General features: G+C 40.4%; 1 protein-coding gene across 1 annotated transcript in view; it reads right to left on the reverse strand.

Annotated features, from left to right (window-relative positions):
- Window positions 1–250: 250 nt before the first annotated feature.
- The window catches only part of PPP1CB (protein phosphatase 1 catalytic subunit beta), a 43,508-nt gene continuing 16,262 nt past the window's right edge, over window positions 251–27,496 (reverse strand). The window contains exons 2-8 of the mRNA XM_044439395.1: window positions 18,880–19,011; window positions 17,692–17,922; window positions 17,327–17,431; window positions 5,369–5,440; window positions 3,749–3,900; window positions 2,547–2,681; window positions 251–1,936 (exon numbers count right to left, since the gene is read on the reverse strand). Coding sequence (XP_044295330.1) covers window positions 1,832–1,936; window positions 2,547–2,681; window positions 3,749–3,900; window positions 5,369–5,440; window positions 17,327–17,431; window positions 17,692–17,922; window positions 18,880–19,011 — 932 coding nt within the window. The 3' untranslated portion in view covers window positions 251–1,831. The remainder of the gene's footprint in view (window positions 1,937–2,546; window positions 2,682–3,748; window positions 3,901–5,368; window positions 5,441–17,326; window positions 17,432–17,691; window positions 17,923–18,879; window positions 19,012–27,496) is intronic.

Consider the following 27,496-nt stretch of genomic DNA (forward strand, 5'->3'; position numbering starts at 1 on the left):
GGAAGCCACAACTGATGGTCAGCCATTAATCTGCCGGTGATATTGTCAGTTGCTTGGCATTGGGTATGTCTTCTAGTACGTAACTGGGTTCTATCATTTCAGAGAAGGATCACAAGGCTGCCATATTTTTACAAAATCATTCCATGAACATTTATATTTGTGTCAATATTAAGCTTTTGTCTATGGCACCTAATATATGCCTCAAGGGCAAATGATTTAATGAACAAAGTTTGGAATAACCAGTCAAGACTTCAAATCAATTAAACAACTTTACTAAATGAAAAAAGAAAACTACATTTAATGTGTGTTTAAAACAAAATGGAATTAGAAAAGAGACAATTTCAAAAGAAATTCTCACTTTGCCAGAAATCTTGCATAATACGTGCCATTTCATAAAATGCAAGGTAATAGAATCCTCAATTTAACATTTGTTAAGATCATAAAGAATTTTACATTTATTGTTGCACATTTAGAATGATATAAATTGGAAGCTTCCCTTGTAAAGAATCCTATAAATTTGACAATGTTCAATAGAATTTGTACTCTTATTCAATGAAGCCTCCGCCTTTCAATTTTTATCCTTACAAACTTCTTCACATATCTTTAAACTTTGCCATTTGTCAATGTGAACTCTTTAATAAAGGAAAAGAAATACTGCATCAATTCTTGTCTTGTACAGAAATTATTGCTACTAGAGTACACTACAAAGCAGAAGTTTCTACAATAGTATATGAACGATCATGAAAATCCAGAGAAGATAATCTTTAGTGACATAAGCCTTACAATCATGTAAAACATTCACATGGCATATTAGACAGTCCAACCACCACTAGCCATAGTTAACCTACTGCTCACTTATCAACATTCATTTAAATAACCCTCCTGAAGCACTGGGTGGAGGGGTGGGCGGAGGAAAGAGACAAGGGCTAGCATTTCAAGGCTTGTCAGGGGAGGATCTTCATGTTTGGTGAGCTATGCAAAATGCAATTTAATGCAAGTATGGCATTACCAGGAAGCTAAGCATGCCAAAAGGTGTTTCATGCTAATAAAATCTAATGCAAGGTACCACGTATCAAGTTACCAACTAATAATACCATTCCTGCCCTATTTTAATTAAATGAAGTGCTATCATGAGTGTAATGTTAGTTTAAAATGGTGCAGTGCACAATGCATTCTGTGGTAATCTAAGATTAAAAAGTCTCTGTCTTATGAGAAATGTTGACTGCTGGGCTGCTGGACAAAGGGCATTACTGAAGTCACTAACTTGAGCTTGGTTGTCTTTAGTCACTATACTCCTATTAGAGGGGCACACAATTAGTCAGCAAGATTATTGGGAAGAGGGAGAACAGCAGTAGCTGTCCCAAAAAACCCTTCACAATTCCTTTTTAAGCCAGGGAACATGACTAAATACTTTGCCATCATTCTAGCTACAAAATAATAGAAATAAAAGCAATCAAGCAACAGTAAGATCACATTACACAAATTAAACATCATGCTCTCATTTGAATTAACTATTACATCAAGCCTAAATTGGGATGTTGGTCAACTTTAAAACTGTGATGTGAATACGCAACCAAAATAATTTGTTTAGATCTGATTTTACTCTATGTTGGATATTAGAACTTTGAGTATACTTGTTACAATACAGTGTTGCACATCTGTCAACTAGAAAATATTAAAGATCCTTTACCCGTCTCTTTAAGTTAAAGATGTGACATCATAAAGGGTGTCAAATGGCTGGATGGTTTTACAGTGCACACTTATTATATACTGTATATATGGAGTTTTGTCCTTAATAGAGCTGAAGATTTTTTTCTACTGTGTTCCTTCTTCACCTTTTCTTCGGAGGATTAGCTGTCCGAGGTGGAGTGACTGGACGTCCAGAGTTCAGTCCACCATATTGGTACTTTGCTTTCTTTTCAGATGGTTTCAGTATCTGAAGAGAGACAGATAAATCTCATATAAGAGAGATTCATGCCATCAGAACTCTTCCATTATATTACAAACCACAGTGAAGATCCTCTTGACCGAACATTATATAAGCAGTTTCCACAAAGCTACTACTGAGTGTAATATAGCAGATGTCCACTTCCATATAAAATTACTATACATAAGCATAACCTGCTCTTCTATGAGGTGACTTCCTATTTCAATAGTTTTTCAATATGCAGTTACAAAGCAAATGCAAAAAGTAATTTTATAGCCCATAAAGATAGTAGCCCATTCAGCTAAATCATGAAGCTTAGCGGTAAAGCACATACGTCTTACGCAGATGGTCCAGTTAAATCCCTAACATTCCACAATTAAAAGAGCTGGGAAAGAGTTCAACATGAGACTTTGGAGGTCCACTTCTAGCCGGAAGAAATAATATTGGACTATGTAGCTTTTTTAGTTTATTTTGTGGCTTGCCACCACCGCCCATGGGTGCCTGATTGCAGCTTTCAAACATCTGAACTCTAAATAAGGTAGGCTCATGGAACTAGGAACATTAAACCTAGTTGGTTCAAGAGCAACACATTAGTTTCCCAAATCTTAGTTTACCATACCTGAAAAGAACACATCAGAGTTTCATCCACGCTCATCATGCCACCAGCGTTATCAAACTCTCCACAGTAATTTGGAGCAGAAAATAGGGTAACCAGCTGTCGTTTGGCAAAGAATTCATAGCCATCTTCAACCACCTGTTGGTGAGGAAAACGAGCCAAGAATAATGTAAGACATTTCTGTAATGTAAGATTACAGGTTATGCAGAAATCATTTTGGCTAAAAGTTTTCAGAGAAGCCAAAGCAAAAAGCAATGCTATGCAACTTAAGATTCTGTATTCAACCTTGAATACCAAAAAATAATGACAAGACACAAGAATGAGAAGGTGCAAAACAGGAATAGGTTTAAAGGAATTGTAAGTTGTGTCACAAAGCTAGCTACAGAAAGATCTTCCCAACCTTTTAAAAACACAGACTACGAATGAGTTTGTACAACACAGCAATTCATCCTCAGAATATGCTATGCAGTGTGGTTTGTTTCTGGAAGAACCTATGGTGTGCATGACAGATGATCAGGCTGCCTGTCAAAACCCTGTTTCAAAAGAAAGCCTTACTTTTGACAGCCTTCAAAAGTAAGTGCTTCAGGAATGGAATGGGAAACATCTTGGATGCTTTCAAGGGGCTGTCAATTTGCAAAATCTTGGTCATGCTCACAGCAAAGAGAGCAAGTAACAGTTTCTCCAAAGTGCTAGTTGGGCACTAGCTCTCTCTGGCAATGGCCCAGGTGAGCTCAGCAAGAGCAGTAAGGGATTTATATTGCTCTTGCTGAGCAGCTCTTTAACCAATTCCCTGGGTCTGCAATTAGATCTGTCTGTTTGATTCAGATGACATGCCAATTTCTCTCAGGTCAAACAGTCCCTAGAACAAGTCAGAGTTGACAAGATGGCTCACTGTCCAAAAAACAAGCAACACTGCAGGAAGTAGTCCTAGATTCATATGCAGCTAGTTACCTATAATGAGGAATTGTGCCTTGCTAATTGGGTCAGTATAACAACAAGTAGGATCCTGTATCCTTTAATAATAGGATCCTTTAATAGAGGAGTTTGGAGTTTCAACAAGCTATCTGCAGCCAGACCTGGGGCCTTGTTCACCTGTTTACCAGCATGCACTGACTTCCTGCACTACAGTGTGTGCCTAAAGGGCAGGTCTTTGAATACTGGAAAGTTAAAAAGAGATACAGATTTAAAAAGCAGTAAGTTCATACCTGATGAGCTCGACAAATCAAATCCAAATCGTGACGGTTCAAGAATTTGCTGACCACATCAGCTCCAAAAGTGAAAGAAACTCCACGGTCATTTTCACCCCAACCCTGCACATCCTTGTCTGGATCTGACCATAGCAGGTCACAGAGTAAGCCTTAGAAAGAGAAAAAGCATACATAAATTAGGTTATAAAATGGGTCAAAATGTGTAGAATACTTTACCTAACACGGTTATGATTTTGGTAAGCATTCTATGTATGCACTTGATTTTCAAAAACTTATCCACCCTGAATGAACCTTTCCTCCATGCCATTTAATGAAATGGCATGGGAACTCATGTTGATTTCCCAAGTCTCATTAGTTCATAAGTGAACACAAACATCAATTGACAATATAATGTTCTCCCCATGGTCTGCATCTCTCATTTTCCAGTAACAGGAAAAAGCAAATGTAGCTTAGAAGGCACAATTTAGTGAACAGATCCAAAATGATGATGATGATCCCTTATCAAACAATTTGAACAAAAAATAAAAAGATGAAAAATAGGTTTTAAAAGTTATCTGGAATGGGTACTTCCCTCAAGCCAGTATATCTTCAAAGGTCCCAGCACAAACAGCCATCTTAACAATAGACAACAAGGTTGGTACCAGGTAGACCTCAGTGTGAAAATCATTCTATAGATGGTGAGGGGCAAGGGCACCACAGAGAAAATCTCCCCTCTTGTTGCCAACCTCAAAGCCTCCCTTAGAGCTGACACTTGGAGAAAGGTTGTGTAGTGATTTATTTATCCAGATACAAGTCCTGGCTCATGGGCATCTTACACTGATGGATGGAATTCCAATATTTCACTCTTCTACAGCAGTATTTCCTTAAATCCTTCTTCCCAAAGGGAAATACATATGCTGCAGGATTATGGATGCAACAAAAGCCACACATTTCTCCATATTTATAACATATCACTGTGACTCAGATTGAACTTCAAATCTGGAGTTCTTTTGTTGACATTTTAATTCTGTCATTAATTGAGTAAGCAAGTCAGCATTTCTCAGCCTTGCACTTTTAAACTGGGGATAACATTGACCTATTTTGCAGGATTTTTATAAGTAAAGTCTTTATTCTAAACATATTCCAAAGACTTAAATATGCTGCACATACTTACGTATTTTACTGCATCTATTTTGAGACTACAATTAGCAAACAATGCTTTACAAGTCTATACATTTCAAGTTTTAGAAAGTAATATACTATTAAAAAAAAGCCAGTTATGGTTGATCTAAAATAGCATCCCAAATGATTAAGCAGTACTGCTTGACTTGATCCTCTAAAATCACTGGGACAAAATGCAACTAATCTGGTCTGGATCCCACCCACAGCAGTCATAACTAGGAAACTTCTTCAATGTACTTTACAAACTACAACCCTAAATTGGTGAAATTAATAATTAATAAATTTTAGTTCCCAGTAGCACAAGTAGTATTGGGTCCCCAAAGTCTCAAGGACAGGAAGAGTAATGACATCTCAGCATTACTACTTAAAATGGTAATTACAAAGAGATGGCTCTACATTCCTACTGCAACAGTTTCAAAATATTTTACAATGAGAAACCATTTGTGCAAGCCTCACCTGTGTCAGGAACATCTGTGGGTCTCATAATTCTTCTGATCTGTTCCATTGATTGTAGATCTGGTGATAGTCCTGTCAACATCAATGGATATTAAACTAATTTTGTTTGCAGAATAGGGGCAAAAGAAGAATTTGCATTGTACTATTCTCCTGTATTTTTCACTGTAATTAATATTAAGTAATACCATGTCTATTTTATTTTATTATTTTATGTAGTTATATCTTGCTGTCTGACCCAATGTCTACCACAACAACTGATATTATAAATATAATGCTGTAATGTTACAAAAAGTGTTGAGTGATAGGAACTGAACTACTAAAGACAGGGCCATCTCCAGCTTTTTTTAAAAAAAATGGATACAAAGCTAAGCTTCAATTCTGTTCTCAGGATTCAGTCATAAACTGCATGGAAATATCCATGCTTCATTAGAAGTACAAACAGTTCTTCATTTGACAGCTGTGTTCTTTGATACATGCACAGAGAACCATGGTGTGCAAGATGTCTAAGGAACACTCATTCCCCATAGTTAAGAAGCTTGAATTAAAGAGCTTTCCAGTTTCCTTATTTGGAAAAGCTTTTATCCTTCTACAGATGCAACTTAATTTACTTTTGAGGAGAAGTAAAAATATTCCACCAAGCAAAAAGACTCTCAAATTCAAGGAGGAATCATACTGAAAGAATACCCAATAATGACAATGTTAATAACAAATACTCTATCTTACATGTAGGTATTAAAATTAATTTTATTTTAAGCTAATGCCTATAAAATAGTCTAAAACAACTATTTTAAGAAGATAGTTCTCTAAACTTAAGCAATGAAAGGTAAAAACATTAAGTTGGGTTGCATTTAGTACTGGAAAACCGAAGTTTAAACCAGTAAAATGTCTAATTGATATGAAAAGATATGGAAGAGATGAGACAAATAAAATTGTCCATCAATGTCAAGCCTCTTTTGGTATTTTGGCATGCAACACACATTTCACAAATGTACTGAGAAGCAGCTTCTTGACTTGTGTGCCTAAGGAAGATCCAACATTTATTCAGTTATTCACTAAGGACTGTATACACCCATTTCTTCACATGGTAATTGTTTTGACTGAGAAGAGTACAAGCCACAGCAAGACTGAGATTTTCTTCCAAAACCAGCTCCTATAAAATCTATGGCAATTTATTCAAGGACGTGAGCATTTGTTAGAATCCAGTTCTAATATGCATTCCTAAGGAAATCTGTAGCACCCTAAACCATCATACAAACTATCAAGAACATACAGCTAGTGTAAGTTATGCTGAAGAAATGTTTCACCTTGATCAACCTGCTTTTCAGTAAGATATACTTTATTATAGTCTCTTTGGCATAGGTATAACAGAGAAGTGGCACAATATGAGCACCTCTTATATCAAAGTGCTTACAGTACAAGATGTTTTTGTTTTCTTTCTTTCTTTCTTTCATTTCCTCCATGCCAAACACACAGCAAGATCAATGCAGCCAATGGGTCTTTTATCTTGCATACTAACCAGTAGTTCCCCTGGAAATGTGGTTAGGAAACCAAACAACCTGCTCTAACTTTTGGAAGCTGTTCCCAGTGCAACACAAGGCAATCATAGTTCAGAAAGTAAATGTTTCAATATGTGTGCTTCAGGAACATGCATCTAAGTGATAGCTTGTTGGATTGTTCACAAATACAGAATAGTGAGATGTTAGATCTAGACAGAACTTGGAGGTGTATGCAAAATTCACTGAATTTAATGCGATTTCTGAACACGCATGCATAACACTGCACTGTTAGAAACTAAAAGGGCCCTTGGTAAAAGGCACTAGAAGGGCACAAGATACATAATGCATAACATAAAACTCCGCTGAAACACCAAATATATGCATAGTTACAGTTGTGGCCACAACAAAACAAAACAAAAACAAAATGGAAGACCGGCAAGAAGACCTTCTCTGAAAACCAGTATTGTATCCAATATATTAAAGGTCTTTAAGAGGTACAAATTATATTAGGTATTGAAATTAGAAAGCTAACATGGGGGACTATAGCAAGTTCTAAATCAAGCTGGTATACAATGAAAGATGAAGAACCCATCTTGATGAAAATGCACTTGCACACAAATACATCATGAAAAGACAAGACTCACTGGAAAAGACAAACATGCTATGGAAAATCAAGGGCAGAAGAAGAGGCTGACCAAATATGAGAGGGATTGAATCCATAAAGGAAGCCACAGCTTTCACCTTAGAAGGCCTGAGCAGGACTGTCACGGACAGGACATTTTGGAAGGCTTTCATTCATAGGGTCACCATACATTGGAAGCAACTTGACGGCACATAACAGCAACACAAAGGCAAAACTTCACAGCACAGAAACTTGAACAATGATGTTAAAAAAATTAGTCAATGCATGACTATTTTTTCATGTGCTAGCATTTAACAATTAAACAGGTCATGGAAGTACTTTACCAAGGAGAGAGAACAAAAAATCACTTTTATCAATATCCACAGAAACAAGTTACAGAGCTTTTTCAAGCATGGCTCATGTTAAATAAGGTGAATAAAATGAAGTGCAGGAGGAGGGAATGGAATAGCAAGACAGATTTACACAAGTGAGGTGAATTGTCTCAATGTAAGCAAGAACTTTCAACAGAAGAACACAGAAAGCAAGATCAATTATCTGGGGACTATGGCTGTCAATATAAATTATGAATGTCAACATGTAGATGGAAGGATAACACAAGCTAAGACACTGAAGCCAAACTAACCAGGACTATTTAAGGTATCTTTCTTAAACATTATGTTGCACAATTTGACAAATATTTCACTAGATATCCCACAGCAATTTTAAGAGCATAAAACAGTTTTAAGTAGGCTTCACCGAATATCCATAGTCTGGCTCTGTAGAGAAGTACTGAAACTTGGATCTGTAATATAGCACATTACAAGGTGGCTAGATACTGGTAGTCTAGAGTTTAGATAAACAGGTTTGAAAGCAATACTCTTCTTTTTAGATGTGGCCTACATCTTCCATTCCTATGCTACAAAATGAATTATCTAAATTCAAATGAAGCAGTGGAACTGCAATGCCAATTCAACAACTAAGACAGTGTGAAGAGATCCAGTGTGGTGGAGTGGTTAAGAGTGCAGGAATGGTAGTTCTGGTTCTAGTCCCCTCTTAGCCATGGAACTCTCCCTGGGTAACTTTGGGCCAATCACAGACTCTCAGCCCAACCTCAGAGCTGAGAGTTCTGAGGATAAGATTGAGAGGAAAAGGAGAATTATGTTAGCTGCCTTAAATTCCTTGAAAGGAAAAAAAATCAGGATATCAATATAATAAACAAATAAAAGATATGCACTTCATAGTTTTGACATTATGTGGGAACAAGGAAAAAATCCATAGGGAAGCTGCATTACATCTTCATAAAGAAATACGGTAGAGTACCACATAGGAAAAAAGATATTAGACTCACAAAGCAAAATAGGTTACAGATTTGCTTTGTTACATTCTTATTCAAACTCTGGTAGACTATTTACTTTCAAGCTTAACTGGGCAACATCCAAAGTCAGGCAAGACTTCTCACACAACAGGACTCCCCCACTTCTCTTCCCCCCATGATTGCCCCTCAGCCTTCTGGAGTAAATCTGGGGACACAGAAGGGCTGCAGGTAAAGAGGGAATCAATTTCGTCAACAGTGTCTGTTCTGCTGGAAAATCTATCCTGCTGAGCTTTACACACTATGTTTATTCCAAAGTTATAAATATATTTTAAAAAACACTACCTATTACAACACTATCAGAGATGCCAATTAACCACAGAACAACCTTAGGTTATATCACTGAAACAATTCCAAAAAGCCAGTATTTTTAATGAAGGAGCTTTGCTTGTCAGCACTCCAGAAAGTAGTCTAAAGAGATCTTACCCTCTGCAATGACACACATAAGCACAGTACACCCATGTCAGCCCTGCATTTCTCAAGGGGTAAACCTATTAGTATGCCAGTGCTGAACCTTTAAAGGTTGGGTAAGCAACCATGCATCATGGGCACCTATGGCCTTTTTTATATACTGTTATGGACACAACCACAAAATGGCTACCATGGAAGGCATGGGAAAGGACCAGTTACTTGCCCAAAAAACTGAATTATAAGGTGGAAATAGAGTGTGAGCCACAAGACACTAAAAAACCCCACAGTATTCAGTGCCAACCGCAATCCTAAATGCCAGTGAAGAAATATGTTAAGTAAAAATGGGGAGGTAGATCCCCTTGGCGAACACGAGGAAAGGTGTTCACTGGTCCCATGTTGCCTACTTTTAATGGGATATAACAGAGTCTGAAGTAGTCTTGAATAATGATGGGAATGGATTAAATTATATATATTCTTCTTTCTGGGCCCCATTCCTTCAGCTAGTTTGTGAAGGCAAAAGTGGTTTTACACCACCTTATCCAGTCTGTCCTGGGCTGTTCCCTTCTCAGTACTATATGGTCTGACCATCTTAATTGGCCTCTTTAAGTTGCAGGTGAAGGTTCTGTGGTAAGATGCCCTCTTCAAATGGTGCAGTAGATTATAGGTTCAGAATTGATTGGCTTAAAAGAATCTGCTGAGCTGCTAATGTTGGGGATTATAAAGTTTCTGTCTCCACCCAATAATGCCAACTAACAGAGGTCTATGTGCTAAATTAAGTCCTGGCTGGAGTTCTGCCCTGTGGAAGGCACTTTGCTCTTGATAACTTATGAGGCAGCCATTGCATTGCTTTAGTGTGTTGCACTGAAGAATCTGTGCAATCAAAAGTGAATTCCATCCCATCTCCTCTCTTTCTCTGCATTTTTCCTTTTATTTTTTTATCTCAGTTTGAGTGTAGTTCCTTCCAATCCAATCCTAATTTCAGGGTTTTGAGCTAGGTAATGAGCTACTTAATTTTTTGTTCCAGAGTAGGAAGAATGTAATACAAGAGGACAGCTTGTACACTTATTCCAAGCAACCCACTAGTTCTGTGAGAGTTGAAGTTGCCTCTTTCTTTCAGGGCTCAGCTGATGATTAAAGGGGTGGAGGCAGCCTACTGGTAAAAGTTACCCCTACCTACCCTATAGGGAGATTAAATGGCTTCCCTCCTTCCTTCACTCAGAGCAAGGAGTTTTTAATAATTGCTTTCTGACAAACTCCAAGCAGGAGCAATAATTTTTAAATCAGCCATTCAAATGCTTATAAAACCCTTTCAAGATTAGACTGTAGATTTCCTGACTATACAGAAGTGCTTACTTACCTTATAACACTGAGGCACTTTATAAATAGCATTACCTTGTACTTTTACTTCACTGAAGACACCACGTGCCTGATAGACTCATTCTGCATTCAGCTCCCTAGCATAAAGCAAGCAAAACTCTAAGGTTTCAAAAGAGTTTTACTCTAGGGCCTGCAACAGCAATAGTTGTAAGCAGACACAAATGTCACTACTTAGTACAGTCTCACAAGGCAGGGTTTCCCTTGAGAACTCCCACTCCCTCCAGACAAGCACTTTTTTTGTGAGGAGAGTGTAGACAGACAAAACAACCATTCTATACAATCATGCTGCTCCGCATGGCAACACAGTGGGGTTTTAATGAGGCCACTGTTCTTCAATTTGAAGTGACAGCATATCTGCCATTGTGCTACTTAACCCAGAAATGCTATTTACATGAAAAGCCAACTAATAATTTATAAAGCAAATCCAAGTTACCAGTGCTTCATCTCTATGGAAACGACCCAGGTTAGAGGTGTTCAGCCTGTTCTGGAATAGGATGCACTCTCTCTAAACATTTGGTTGGGGGTACTTATTGATCCAACATGGTCACTAGAAGCTCCATGGCTCAGAGCGCCTTGTATCTGGTTCAACTGGCACTCCAGCAGTGGTCATAGACAAAAACAGTTTGAACACTGTTACCCCATGCGCTCATAACTTCCCATTTAGATTAGTGCAATAAGTTTGTGAACCTTCTGGAAACTGCAGTTAATCCAGAACAAGGAAGCAATTTCTGCTAATCTGGATTGGACAATCTGAATATAAGGTAAAGCTATATTATCAGTTGACTGGCTCCCAGTGTGCTTCTAGGTCCATTTCAAAGGGCTGGTTTTAACCTTTAAATCCTGGTAAAAGTAGGATAATAGGAATATCACTTTCTTTAAGAAAAAAAAAACCCATTTCCATTTGTGTTTTTACTGATTTAAATTACTGTTTGTCTTTGAAAATGTTCAGTCATGTATTCTTCTCTCTAAGCATTTTTAAACTGCAAGTTGTTTTCTGATAGTTATACAGTATTTCATATTGTACTCTATTATATTTTATTTGCATTTTATCATTAGCCACCCAGAACAGCTTTCTCATCAGTCTTATATCAATATAGCAAGTAAATAAATGAAAATATAGTATTGATGAAAAGCATCTTGACCAAACATTTTTTGTTTAATGTGCACTTCATCTGGGATGGATGGTTCACACTTTTAAAAAAATGCAGTATCTATTTTAAAGGGTAAAAGGAATAAATGCCCCTTTCGGTCTTCAAAATCCATTTGTACACTTGTCTTTTGACAGGTGCAGTCAAACTTTGCTATCTATCTAGAAGGTGAGCTGGTCATTTTCATTCTGAAATACTGAATTATGGCTTATTCATCCAAGTTCATTTCCTTTTGATTCAACCTATCAATTAAAGCAGTCTGTCATAAGTCTTCTTATGAATAAGTCAGACAAATATATTTTTCCACACAAAGAAGGGTGTTTTGGCTGATGACCTACTTCTTTTCTGTGGTTCATGAATTAGGGATATTGTCTTGTCTCTATTAGATATCTTTCTTAGGCACTGTATTCAATCACTGAGAGTTCACTAAGGACCCATGTGTTCAGAAAGTGCTCTACAGCCCAACAAGCTAGATTTGGCCTAGAAAATGCAGTTCCTTTTTGAAAGACTTTGCACGTCTTGCAAGGTGCATTTGGCAAAACTGGCAATTTCACCGAGGTGCTGCAATCATTCAGACAGCATTGGTTAACTTGTTAACTCCAGATCACTAAAAACGTGCTGCTTTACAACTACTAGTATTATTCAACAAATCCACAGGCTGCTCTCCTTTGTACAAAAACAACACTTCTAGTACAAACTACCCAAAATGAGCAATGTATTTGCAAAGTGGCCTAAAAGCATTAGAGAAGACCAAATGGTAAAGGACTAATATTGAAAATAGCACAATAAAAACTGAAATAAAGAGGCCTAAAGGTCAGTGTACATCCTTAGGCTTTTCAAATATATAATTTCTGGCCTTCCCCAAAGGTTGAATCAAACTATGCTGGATAAGCTGTATGACTCCTTCCTGAATGAGCTTAGCTGCCCATTCATAAGGATTTGCTTGGACACATTCGTGGAAAATGGAAATATTCTAAAATACAGGTTTATAATACAGAGCTTTTGGCTCTGGCCTCTTGGCAGAGCAGCAGAGGCACAGGCTGGGAGAGAGTGCTGAGTGGCCAGGGGACTGGCGAAGGCAAGGTAGGAGCTGGGCAGAAAAGCAGAGGGCCAGAAGCAGCAGAGAGGAAGGGGAGCGGGGCCAGAAAGGCTAGAGGAGCCAGGAGGAAGCGGACAGGCGGGGCCACCGGCCTGAGGGACTGATAAGGCGTCATCCTTTGTTTGCGTCCCTTAGCTGTGGCCCAGGCTGTCCAGGGACTCCCTTCCCTGGGACGCAGGGGTTTTTTTTTTTTTTTTTTGTGATGTGCTTTGCTTTGTTTTTCCTCCAACTTAAATTTAAGTTTATTTTATAAATTTAAGTTTATTTTATCCTTGTGTGTGTGTGTGTGCAAGTGGTTTTTGTCTGGGAGAACTGGGCGAGTGAGAGGAACTGCAGGACAAACAAGGCAGGGGACCAAGGTAAGGTCCCGGAAGGGATCCCAATGGCAGACCAGGAGATGGCCTTGGCGGGAGTCACGGGTGTTGCTGTCTGCTGCGACATGTTCGCCCTTCTCCCCCAGGGGAGGCAGGGTTACACTTGCCCTTGGTGCAAGATGGTGACCCTGCTAGAAGAGGAGGTGAGGTGCCAGAGGGCCGAGAGAGCTCTCCAGCCCCCCACCACGAGCAGCCCCCCTCTGGACGGAGGGTTGAAGGAGAGGCCATGGGAGGAGCAACCGCGGAGACATGGAGGTATGTCACCCACAGGAGGAGGAGGCCAGCATGGCCTCCTCCTCCTCCAGGCACCAATCTGGAGCTGGAAAACAGGTTCTCTCCACTTGGGCCTCGGGGGACCAGCAGGACCACCAGCCTGGGACGACAAGCAGCAAGGGGGGTGCTGCAGGAGAGGCGAGGGCCAGGGCATGGCCACCCACCACCACCGGGAAGACACGGCGGTGGGTAATTGTTGTTGGGGACTCCCTGCTGAGGGGCACTGAGGCGGCGGTGTGCCACCCCAACCTGGAGACAAGGGAGGTTTGCTGCCTGCTGGGCGCACGCATCCGGCATGTGAAGGACAGAGTGGAGCATCTTGTTCGCTCCGGAAGTCACCAGCCGCTCCTGGTGATCCATGTGGGCACAAATGATGTGGCCAGGCAGGGTGTGGTTGGGACCACCAGGGACTTTGAGGCCTTTGGGAAGAAACTCAGGGAGCTGAAGGCCCAAGTGGCCTTCTCGTCAATCTTACTGGTCCGGGGATTTGGGCCAGGAAGGGACAGGAGGGTCTCTGAGGTGAACGACTGGCTTCGGGTGTGGTGCCAGAAGGAACACTTCGGGTTCCTCGACCATGGCACTCGGTTTCTTGCCAATGGACTTCTGGCAAGGGATGGGTTACACCTCACGAGGATGGGGAAAAGGTTCTTCGGAGATGCTCTAGTGAGCTTCATCTGGAAGACTTTAAACTGAGCCAGGGGGAGGGGAGTTCAGGCCCCCCAGAAACGTGTCTGCACTGGACAAGTGTGGGGAGAGGATCAGGGCTCTGGGAGCAGGGTTTTAGAGGTACTGCAGGGACTGACAGGACTCCTACAGAGAGGGGCCAGGTATCACGGAGGATGGGAGGAAGGAGGAGGCTGGGAAGTCCAAGGAAAGGAAGCAGTGGGAAGGAGTTGAGGTGCATGTACACCAATGCTAGGAGCATGGGTAATAAGCAGGAAGAGCTTGAAGCTCTCCTGGGAATAGGAGGGTATAACTTGGTGGGATGAAAGGCAAGTCTGGAATGTGAACATAGAAGGGCATCACCTTTTCAGAAAGGACAGGAAAGGAAAGAGGTGGGGGCGTGGCTTTATACGTCAGGGAAGGGATAGGATGCAGCACAGATGGGGATTCGGTAGAGGCAGTCTGGGTGAAACTTAGGGGTTTTGACAGGGAAAGAGACCTGACAGTGGGGGTATATTATCACCCTTCAGGTCAACCTGAGTCCCTGGATGATGTCCTGACAGGCCAGATTCTAAGGATATCTGGGGGGAGAGACACAGTAATTATGGGAGATTTCAATCTCCCAGATATTACTTGGGAGACTCACTCAGCGGTGACAGCCAGGTCACGTCGCTTCCTAGAAGCTATAGAGGGAGGGTTTTTCACACAGAGGGTCCGAGAGGTGACGGGGGGGGGGGGGGGGAACATCCTTGACTTGGTCTTGACCAATAGGGAGGAGCTGATAGATGTAATACAGATTAGGGGAGCTCTGGATGTGAGTGATCACTCCATTCTTTGTTTTGAGATCAGGGGACTGGGGACGTGCAGCAGGTCGAGCACTAGAAGCTGGGACTTCCAGAGGGCCAACTTTGGCCAACTGAAGGCCAGACTGGGGAAAGTCTCCTGGGATAGGTTACTGGAAGGTAAGCGAGTTGAGGAGGGGTGGATGGCACTCAAAAGGGAGGTTTTGGAGGCGCAAGCCTTGACAATACCTTTAGTCAGTAAGGTAGGGAGGCGGAGAAGAGTGCCGCCATGGATGCAAAAGGAGGTGGTTAGAGGGATTAGACGAAAGAGGAACCTCCATAGGAAATGGCTACTGGGGCAAATAAACAAAAGGGTATACCAGGAGGAGGAGGCCCGTTGCAGAAGGATTCTTCACAAGGTTAAGGCTGATTATGAGCCGAGACTTGCCAAGAATATCAAGAGCAACAAAAGGGGCTTCTTGCAGCATGTATACAGGAAGAGGAAGGGGAGACAAGTGGTGGGACCACTAAATAAGGAGGAAGGAGATCCAGTGACTGATATGAGAGAACAGGCACAGATGCTAAATGACTATTTTGCCTCTGTGTTCTCCCCAAAGCAGGACGGGGGATATAGGCATAGGAGATTAGATGAGGCTGGGTTCTTAGGGGCACAGATTAGAGTCACCCCCCTTGAAGTTGAGGGGCTCCTCAGGGCATTGGACATTACAAAGGCGCCAGGCCCTGACGGGTTACACCCGAGAGTACTTAGAGAGCTGGCAGGGGTTCTCCCACGTCTCCTGGCCTCCATTTTTGAGGCCTCGTGGAGAACGGGTGAAGTTCCAGAGGACTGGAGGGTGGCATCAGTGGTCCCAATTTTCAAAAAGGGTAGTAGAAGGGACATGGGGAACTAAAGACCTGTTAGCCTTACGTCCATTGTAGGAAAAACAATGGAAAAGCTCATAATAGAGAGAGATCTAGTGATGCTAGATAGGGAAGGGAGGCTGACAGCCACACAACACAGCTTCCGCAAAAACAGGTCCTGCCAGACAAACCTTGTGGAATTCTATGACAAGGTTTCGAGATGGCTAGATGGAGGGGATGCAGTGGATGTGGTATACCTGGATTTCAGCAAGGCCTTTGACAAAGTGTCCCATGATATCCTGGTGGAGAAACTGAGGAGTTTTGCGATACACCAAAGCACTGTCCAGTGGATTAGGGCACGGTTGACTGACCGAAAGCAGAAGGTAACCATTAGCGGGGAATCATCGGGATGGCCGCCAGTGACAAGTGGGGTCCCCCAGGGCTCTGTCCTGGGGCCGATCCTGTTTAACCTTTTCATTAATGACATGGAAGAAGGGGTGAACAGTCAGCTGATCAAATTCGCAGACAACACTAAAACTGGAGCAGTGGCCACAACTGAGGAGCAGGTACTCCAGATCCAAAAGGATCTGGACAGACTATGGAAGTGGGCAGGAGAAAACAGGATGGCGTTCAATGTGGATAAGTGCAAGGTCTTGCACCTGGGGCATAGGAATAGCTGTCATAAGTACAGGTTAGGTGACAAGTAGCTGGAGAGCGGCACTTGTGAAAGGAATCTCAGAGTACTGGTCGACTGCAGGCTAAACTTGAGTCAGCAGTGTGATGCAGTGGTCAAGAGGGCAAACGCCACCCTTGGTTGCATAGCCAGAAGTGTGGCTTCTAGATTAAGAGAGGTATTACTACCACTCTATACGACTCTGGTGCGCCCGCAACTGGAGTATCGTGCTCAGTTTTGGGCCCGCATTACAGAAAGGATATAGTCAGGTTAGAGTCAGTGCAGCGTAGGGCCACAAGGTTGGAGGAGAGACTGAGAGAACTGGGTCTCTTCAGCCTGGAGAAGAGGGGACTCAGAGGGGATATGTTGGCGACATACAGGTATGTGAGGGGATGTCACGTGGAGATGGGTAGAGACCTGTTCTCCCCTGCAGAGGAAGGCAGGACGTTCTCCAACGGAGCAAAGCTCAGGGAGCCAAGGTTCCATTTGGATGCCAGGAAGCATTTCCTGACAGTTAGGACCTCGAGGGTGTGGAATGGGCTTCCACGAGAGGTCGTCGAGGCCCCATTGGTGCGGGTGTTCAAGGATAGGCTGGACATGCACATGGTGGGCATGTCATGAGCAGGGTCGGCTGGTGCTGGAGGTCAGACTAGATGGCCCGGGAGGCCCCTTCTGACTTGCTCTGTTTCTATAATGTTTATCAAATCCACTTTGTTTGAAATTAGTTAGGAGAAAAGAGTTAGAATATTCTCAGTTGACCAAATTTAAAGTAATACACCTAACCAATATAAAATGAAGTTTACTTACCTCCATGACAACAAAATATCTTTTCATCTACAATGGCTGCAATAGGCAGACAATTAAAGCAGTCTGTAAATGTCTTCCAGAGCTTGATATTAAATCGCCGTTTACCTGATAGGATTAAAAGAATAATATTTTATACATCCTTTGCTGTATTGCACACTACAGCATGGCCATTCAAAATGGCAATATAGATCACCTAAATCTAGCGATTACTAAAGTGGGAAGTTGTTTAAAAGGATAGACTGCACAATTTGAAGGTTGCCAAAACACTATTTTAAGCCACCCAAGCAAGTTTTTCCTAATAGGTTTCAAAAAAGAACAGACATTTCATAAAATGGGTAAACACATTTATAGCAATTTTTACTTACATTCATCGTAGAATCCATAGATGCGATTAATACTAGCACACTCATGGTTTCCTCTCAGGAGGAAAAAATTCTCTGGATATTTGATTTTATATGCAAGTAATAAGCAAATGGTTTCCAAGGATTGTTTGCCTCTGTCCACATAATCCCCCAGAAAAAGATAGTTGGCTTCAGGTGGAAATCCCCCATATTCAAACAATCGAAGTAAATCTGTGTATTGGCCGTGAATGTCACCTAAAAAAATGAAATTGCATATAGTATGAAGCTACAAACTGACTCTGTCTCAGATGTCTTGGCGATGAAATACTCAGTTCTAGGGCTAAGACAAAGATCTTTCCTCATTCATTTTTCACCTTAAATTATAATGCATATACTTTTCTGTTAGTCAGAAAGCAAGCCATTTTTCTACCACAGTATTTCAGTCTAACAAAAGTAAACAAGTGAACCTGTGTTAAGCAGGGATGTTCTACAAAAAATCTAATTTGTATTAAAAGGGCACCTGCTCCTCCTGCAAATACTTTAGGAGGCTCTTTACCAAAAAAAACCTGCAAAGTGTATAATTGTTGAATTCCATATAGGAAGCACAGAAAACAAGTTAGTGTGCATGCCTGTTTGATAGACCAGTATTTGAATACACCGAACAAAAGCAGAGTTCTACCAAACCTGTATATCAAGTACAACTTAAAGCTAGACTTAAGAAGGAATGTAACTGTTAGCATGGTGCTGTAACCATGTCTCCCTGGAACACCCTCCCACCCCCACCCCCAGTCTGAACAATTGAACTTTAAGGATTTAGGAGTACTTTTTTAGGCTCTTTCCCTAATAACAATGGACAAACAGCTTGAAAATAACTTCAGAAAAGTAAAGCATTTTATCATTTTTTCTTGATGTTTAAATTGCTTTAATGGAATGGGAAATACTTAAACCTATGATTAGTAATTACAGATTAAATGTAATTATCTATCTTTCTCTAAGTTAATGGGAAATTTAGCAAGAGTACTTAGGGTATATTGCTCAATATGCTAACGTTTGTGAAAAACTAAAACATTCCAGTTGGGTAAGCACACATTTTTATATTAAATGTAATTGCTGCTCTTCATATCTTAGTATTTGAATACATTTGTTATGCAAATTTAAAGGGTTTTCTTCATTAGCAAATACTAGGATTACCCCAAACATCAGCACACATACCACAGATTTTTAGTGGTGCCTCCAGCTCCAAAAGGATTGGCTGGCTAAGGAATATTTCTCGTGATTTTATACACAAGCCCCGAACTTCAGCTTCTGTCATCTGTACAATCTTGCCAGGACGACATCCTCGCACTGAAAGACAAATAAATGCTTGTAAATTTTAAGTCTCTGAAACTATGACAAGGAAACCCACTGAAGCTAATGGTGTTATAAATACTTGCTGTCCTAATAACCGAACAAATCTCTATGGAGGAAAACATATGTTCAGTTATCTATGCTAAACAACTGCAACAAGCAAAAGCTCCGATTAAAAACAAATCTTTGCAGTCACTGAAGGAACTGAAAGTGTTTTTTCTAAAACATGTTACTCCTACTCTAGATTAGCAAGTTACCCTCATCATGAGATTGTTTGCATTTCTGATTAAATGCTAAGCACATTTCAGTTGGTTGAAGATCATGTTAAGCCCAATGTGTTTTACATTCAGAAATAAGCACTACCAGTATCAATTCCCAATTTTAAGTATTTGTCATGAGGTTTTCCTCCCCTGCCACCCCAGCCCCCAGTTAAGTGGCTGACAAGAGGCCTTTGACCATTCAGTTCCAGAAACAGAAGAAACAAAATAAGCATCACTGAATTCCAGAAGGAGGGCTTCTGTTCTGAGAAGCTCTGCCTGACCCCTGGCAACAAGCACCTTCTTCCTCAATAGAGAGATTTGTCACTACCGCGAGTGTTTTATCACTGTATTGCAAGGAAACTAAACGCTCTCCCTTTCCCATATTTAAGAATGGGAAATTAAGCACTGTTTGTGAAAACATCTAGTCCCAAACAAAATGAGTCTGAATGATTTCTGTTGCCAGGACTAAAAGTTCTGCTATAACACAGCCACAGAAAAGCTAAAATTGACAAGAACAGTTTTACACTGTTAAGATGGGGTCACGATCTGACCAGAAAACGATGTTGTCAGTCTTGTTCCTCAGCTACTCCTGGTTTAGATATACAATGTACAAATATACTAATGTATGTTTGTCTTGAGTCCCCCTGCCCTTTTTGACCCTCGCTGTAAACCATTCGACCCTAATACATTATAAAAGCATCTCTTACAGAATCCTTCTTCATAGTTCCTTTTCAGCTACTTATATACTGCATTGTTTTTCCTTATGTCTAAATAAACTATAATGCTCTTTTGAATGTACACCCCAAGCATACCTGTGCTCATTGTTTGACACTGCCCATCATTTCATGAATGAATGTCAGCTGCAAGACCATCCTCTCCCTGATATTACTTTGGAAAGCTTTGCCCAATCTGATACCATCAAACTTTTTGGACTACATTCCTCATCATCCCTAACCCCGTATTGGCAGAGTATGAGGGGAGTTGTAGACTAAATTATCTGAAGGACAGAAAATTGGGGAAGACTGCTTTGGATCAGGGACAGGCAAATGTCTTGGATTTCAATTCACAGAAGCTCCTGCCAGTATGGCCAACTGTTATGAATTTAAAATTCCAAAACATTTGGAGATTTAATAAACAGGGAGATCTGAAAATCTTGTCTCATTTCTCATTTGAACCAGAAGCCAGGAATCCAGGATTCTGGAAATCTAATACAAGGCCAACACTACTGACATTTAGTAGGCAAAATGATTTTTACTTTAAAGTAGCATTGGACTACTAGCCCAGTAGTCACAGGTGATTAGGAATTTCCCACAGGTAGTTGGGCTGGAGTGCTATGCATCTCCTTTCTGTCAAGCACAAAAACAGGTTAGCAGAGGAAAAAAGCATCTGCCTACCATGCTTACTACTGAAATGTAGCAGACTGATGGAGATGGGGCAGCACTTTCAGTCACGCCTCTATTTCTAGCCAACCCCAACTAGGTTGTTTTTTAAACTAATAAACATATTGTAGCCCAGTGTATGAGGAAGAACATGCTTTCCAAACAGCTAGTCCCAGATTCAATCCAATAGCCAGATCTGGCACCAGGCATCTTCCTATGTTCTTCATTGAGGTCAATGCTATCAATGGCATGATTATATGTTGCTATATATTGGCAGTATCAGAGGCAATATCTTTTTAATACTGGATCTTAGGGAGCATGAATGGGGGGCTGTAACTGCATTTATGTTCTGTTTATGAGCACTTGGGAACAGAATGCTGAAACTGATAGACCTTTGGTCTGATCCAGCACAGCTCTTCTTACATTCTCAAGCCTTGTGGGATTAACAAAGCTGCCTTAAGCCTAAAGTATCCTGGATGCAATTATCCTGGGCAGAGAGCCATGTGGCTAATAGGGCAAGTTAGAAATCAAATAAGTAATCTAAACAGTCATCACTACTCATACTAAATTGCCTGTGCAACATAAGTAACAACTGAGGCCAGTGCAGGTAAACCTTTTTAGGACCTTTTCATGGGACACATGAATTGCAGAAAACCCTACCAGCTTCAACACATTTTAATACATAGTTTATTTCTGCATTTCAGACAAATACTGTTTCCCAAAGAAATATTGCCATCCCTCCCCCCTGCACCAAAAGGCAAATAAATACAGGGCCTGCTATCAAGCTTATAAAATTGCTTCATAGTGAGGGGAAAATTATTATTCTCTAGGCAGGATTTTGCTGCTGCATAAAACTGACATAATTGAGAAAGTAGAATTTCATGATATTTACGTTATTCTTGTTCTTCATTTTAACGGGCATTGGAGATTCTACAGACTGTAAGACAGGAGAGAAATGCTGTTGTGTTTTAATGTGTATTTTTAATTTGATTCTATTTTAAGTGATTGTCTTTTTTAACTTTTTCCATTCTGATTTCATATCATTCTATTGTATTGTTTATTATTACTTCATGTGAATTATGGTTTGGTTAGTTTCCATTTTGGATTTTATCGCTAGCTGTTTGGTGCCTTTTTAAAGAGGGAGTATGAATGCACACAAACACAAAATGAATAGAAATGTTTTTAATTAATTGCGCCACCATCTTCTTTGCAGATCCAGGCTCAAAGCTTTTTAGCATAGAACCTACTCCAGTGCCTGATAGGTAGAACATGAAATAGACACACTTAACACCAGCCATTGCACAGAACTGCAGCTAAAGGAAAGGCCCTTTGATCACCCGGGGCCTAGAACCTACTGCTATTCAGCTCCTCCCCTTCTAGAACCACTCTCATCAAAAGCAAGGGTATAAAACAACTGAACTTTATTTTACTTGAAGTTTTTCCCCCACTGGCCCCATAACTTCTTAGATTAGAAGCCACTGTTATAAAATATTAATCTTACATATTAATATAAATATATAACTTGAATACTTTTGGCAGAAAACAGTATACAAATATGGTAAATAATTACTGAACAAGTATCAGACATATATATATTTGTCACTGTGCCACATATAAGACAAGCACTCCCTTTGTAAAAAGCCTTAACCTCCCCCCTTTATTTAGTATAATTTTGCTAGTGGCTCTTACACTTAAAATTTATGTTTTTCCAGGGGTGCTCCCCAATTCATAAACAAATCACTCAGATAAGTTTTAACTAATTCATTCTCAGTAAATCTGCATAAAATATTAGTTTTAAAGAAAAAGCCTCAGCTTCTTTTGTTAACTGTTGTGCGCATGTGTTACATCAGGCACCATCTTAGAAGCAATGGAAAAATGCCTCTTCTAAAATGGTAATTGCCATCTGCATTATATATCAATACTTATAGAAAAATAAAATGCATTGCCTAATCAAAAATGCCTTTAGTCAGTCAGAGCGCAATCCTCTGAAGTTAAGTGTAAGCCTCTAAATTCAGAGGCTCTCTTCCAGTGCCGACCAAGAGGAGTAACAAAGAACTCCGCATTTTTGCTAGACAGCCATTTTTACTGTCTAGCAACAGTGTTTCAAAAGGAGACAGAAGGAGGCTAGAGAAACCTCTGGATACCACTTATCCTGGCTGTTCTATCATTTAATTCCCCCTCCAAGGTCACTTTCCTGACCTCAGAGAGAAGTTAGTTCTTTCCACACTCTCTAAGGGTTCAGAGCTCTAATTCCCAGTTCCGAAGGCAAAGACTCTGAGCTGGGAATCTGAATTATCCTATGCCCCTTCAGCCCACACCTAGAGACCAAAGAATTCCTTTACAGGTTTTGAAATAGGAAAGCCTTTTAGTTTAGTTTTTGTATTTCCTTACGTTCCAAAACTTAAGATATAGGGTAAGTATGTCATAGCAATCCACTTGTGTAATACTGTCCTGACTGTTCTCAGTCCCCTTCACTTTTTCCACACTTCCCCCAGCATCTCTAGATTCTCCAGAAGGGTAAAACCTGACATCCTCCAAGGCTTTCCACAAACACTTTCTTTTGACATTCAGTGATCAACTCTAATCTCCCTTGGATACTTACCAGCTATTAGGGACTGAAGCAGGTCAATTCCCTATTCTATCCCTGCAACATTCTGTTTATATTGGAAACTTATGGGTCCAAGTAAAGTGTGGGGGTGGGAGAAATCATTAATTTGTAAGTTTGAACACTTCTGCTTAACTGACAGGTATTAAATAAAATTGAGAATAAACAATCTGAAAATGCCCTCAGCCTTCTCCATTCCAGCCATCTGAGTTATGAAGCAGGACCTTCCATTGTTTTTAAATAACCTACCCACAACTGGAATTAAGAGGAAGATGTTAATAGGAAGGTATTTGGATTGAAAATATTCTCAAGCTGAGGAGGAGATGCTGGGCTGCAAAGACTGTTTAGCAATAATTTCAGCAGCTGAATTCCAGGAAGAGGACAGCATTGGGAAGCAAAGAGTGTGCATGAGAGAAGCAATTCTGCTCAGGAGAGGGGGAGAGGCTGAAAAAGGTGTGTGGCCAACACTCTGCCTCTGTCCACAAATTAGGTCCGCAGCATTCTGGGAAGGGAAGGGAAGGGAAGGGAAGGGAAGGGAAGGGAAGGGAAGGGAAGGGAAGGGAAGGGAAGGGAAGGGAACTTTGCTGATGCTATTCAGTACTAGATCACACTCTCTCCCAAAAATCTACTGCAGGTATTTCTGGCAGCTTAATTTAACGGCTGTTATGCATTCTCCCTCTTGCTTACCAAGGTGAACAGGCTCCTTGAAGACACATGATTGAATAAAGCCTGCTATTTTACTTGCCCTTGCTCAACAATAAGAAAAATTAAATAGAAATGGAGTGACATGGACCCACAATCAACATACCAAAATTACAGTGGTACCTTGAACTTAAGAACTTAATCCATTCCAGGACTCTGGTCATGACCCAAATTGGTCGTGAGCCAAGTTAAATTTCCCCATAAGGTTCAGTATAAATAAGGTTAATCCGTTCTGTAATTATTTAATCAGAATAATGTGAAAGAAAGTGACAAAGAACAACAAAGATCATGGCCATCTCCCTCCCAGCACAAGCACAGCCATCTCCCCGCCCCCCCCCCCAGCATGACTGTGATCACGTCCGTCATCCCTGCACGCGCCCATCATCCTTGCGCACTGGGGGTGGAGAGAAGGCCACGATCGCAGGCACGCGGGGGGGGGGACGGGTGCAATCGTGCTGGGGGAAGATGGCAGAGATCACGGTTGGGCTCATGCAGAAAAGAAGGGCACGATCTGGCTATCTCCCCCCCACCCCCAGCATGATCATGGCCATCTCCCCACTCGGGGAGTGATCGTGGTCGCCACCCAATGTGGAGTTTGCAACCGAGTCAAAATTTTTATGAAATTTTTGTTCGCGACCCTATTTGGTTGTGAACTGAGGCATTCATGAGCCAAGGTACCACTGTATTTGTCTTCTTTGCCCTGCTGAGAATTCCTTCATTCCCTGGAAAGGTTGACTAGATTCCTCCAGCTTGGTGATAGGGTAGAGGTACAAATGTCATGTGTAGTTGCACTGCGCTTCAAAGGGCACAGCACACTGAATGGGTAATTCCTACAACCCACTCTAACTCCCAGCTACAAAAATGAAACATTTTAGGGTTAAGGTTAGCCATTTTAATGATGGGAGGCAGAAGTGACTTGGCAGCCTAGCTCTGAAAGAAATTCTTGCTTTCTTCAACAATAATTCTGGGGATAAGTAAGGAGTGTGGATACTACCATGTTTAGTGGTGCTTACTCCCAAGTAAGTGTACTTAAGATTATGACCTAAGGTTGCAAACCTATGCATATATATCAGAGAATAAACGTCCCTAAACAGCAGCATTTACTTCTAAGAAGATATGTATAGAATAGTACTGAAAGCTAAAATCCAGACTACCAGAAATGGTTAAATAGCAAGACCAGCCAGTATTTGTGGGGCTCCCCCACTCATACTAAATTTGAAGAGACAAAGGGGAAAGATGAGAGAAATAAACTGCTTACCATAATTAATGCTAACCATATTACTTCCCTAAGCTACCATCAAAACGGGTTTTAAGTCATCCAACTTCTGAAATTCCAGGTCATCTTTGATCTGGCCCAGTGAAAAGCCAAATAAAGACCAAGTATATATAGGGAAAATTAGATGCTCACAGCTCTGGCAGTCAGTCCTCTACTTAATTTGACAGCTAACTTACCTAGGAAAGTGCAGATTCAATAGTTACACATATTATAGTACAATTGCTACAGTCAGCTTTACACTTTTAGTTTTCTAAGCATCATGAACATTTAGAAACTGGTACATTTCAAGACTCCTGTCCTCAACAACTGAAATATAGCCAGTAGTTCAGTCATGCAAAATGAAATGAACTGATAAATTTTTTATAACTGGTTCATATGTTTGACAACTCTGGCAAGAAAGAAAAATAAACTACTGTAGATTTGATTATAAATTTACCAAAATAACTAAATCATACTGTATTCTAAAGACGGCTTCATTTACTGGCCAGTAATGCTTTACCCTAGTCAGGGAATAGTCAAAATTCAAGTACATAATGCTAATGTTACATACTTTGTTTGAAAAGTTGGCATTTGGCAGGGGGAAACAAATGAGACAACGTAATTACAACCAGTTCTAGTCATCCTGCCTCAACTTCAAACTAAGTAAGAAAACTATAAAAGCATCACCATATTCAAAATGATAAAGCATATGATTTCCAAGATTGCATGCTTTATGTAATGTGTTCATATGATAGAAACACCAATGTATTGACAAGCACAAAAACAAAATGTTAATACTACAGTACTCAAAAGCTTAAGCATTCTAATGTTACAATTAAATCCAAAGGGGAACGAAATCCCTCACAACCAGTAAATGGAAACCCAAAGAACAAGAAGAACCAATGCAGCAGGACAAGAAATCACAAAAAGGGCAATCATCTAAAGTGTATAATAATATATTAAGCACAAACCAAAGAAATGAGTATGAATTATAGTGTAATAGAACACATGATAAAAGAACAACCTAGAATTGAATAAGCACATGAACTAATGCTAGTAGCACCTAAAGAGGCAGCATGGCCCAATCAACTTTATGTATTTATATTTTTTTAAATTTCTATGCCTCCCACTAATCCAGATGGATCCTCTAGGTGGCTTACAGTAAAATAGTATAAACAATACAACCAGTTAAAATCACAATTAAAAGCATTAAAAAATATCACAATTACACCAGGTAAGCAGAACAATAGATGTCTGAATAAAAAACAAATTTCAAAACAGTTCTTGGAAGTATTCAGAGAAATGTCTTCAGCTGGCGTAGAAACAAAAACAAGGATGGCACAAAGCACATTTCTTTGGGAATCCCTGTTCCATAGCTGAGGGGCAGCCACTCAGAAGGCCTTTCTTCTATTTACCATCTCCTTTACCTCCCTAAGCAACAGTTCTTTCAGAAGGACCTCCTGCTCAAATCTTAATGGGCAGGTAGGCATACATGGGAACAGATAGTCCTTTAGGTAGCTAGGTCCTATTTTAAAAATCCAGCCCTGGTTTACATGTACAGAGTGTTATTTCATGAATGTTCATGGGGGAAGTTGTGGGAGATCGAGTGCTTGATGAAAACAAAGCTCTAAGATGCAAAGACTTGGAAAGATGCAGAAAAATGCACAAGTCTGGAAGAATCCTAAAAAAAAGTTGTGATCATTTTTCCTCTTAAAACAAGTGACATGCTAAGACAAGGCTTTATTCACTCAAAATGTGCAATATAAACATGCTTATGTAATGCAATCTACAGCATTAGGGAATGATAATTACTATGCACTGTTCTTGGTTGGTTGGAAATTATTGGTGTTGCAAGCCAATGCATTTTGAGGGCACCAGGTTGAGAAGGGTGTAGTAGATATTTTCGGCACTCAAATACAAGATGTATTTTGTCACCTAAAGGGTACTAGCATATTTGTGAGAGCATTCACAGCCCTTGTTAGTTACGAATTGAGACTGGCTTCCTTGGGTGAGTTTTGATTAAGTCTATTTAAAAAACAACAACCTACATACATATGCTTAGGGACCATAGGGACTAGTCGCTTGCAGCTGTCGGCTGTATCTGAAATATTTACTGTTTGGCTGAGTATGTTACACTAAACAGAGTGGGTCTTTCTTCTGAGAAAACATGGAAGATTGCACTTTAAATTTAGTATTTCAAACAGTGCAATTTTATACAGACTCAAGCTTTAAATAATGCCAATTGTTAAACCAGTAAAAGTAAAATGAGTTGGGGGGGGGG

Source organism: Varanus komodoensis, unplaced genomic scaffold (genome assembly GCF_004798865.1).
Source record: "Varanus komodoensis strain SLA01 unplaced genomic scaffold, ASM479886v1 scaffold1, whole genome shotgun sequence".
NCBI lineage: Eukaryota > Metazoa > Chordata > Lepidosauria > Squamata > Varanidae > Varanus > Varanus komodoensis.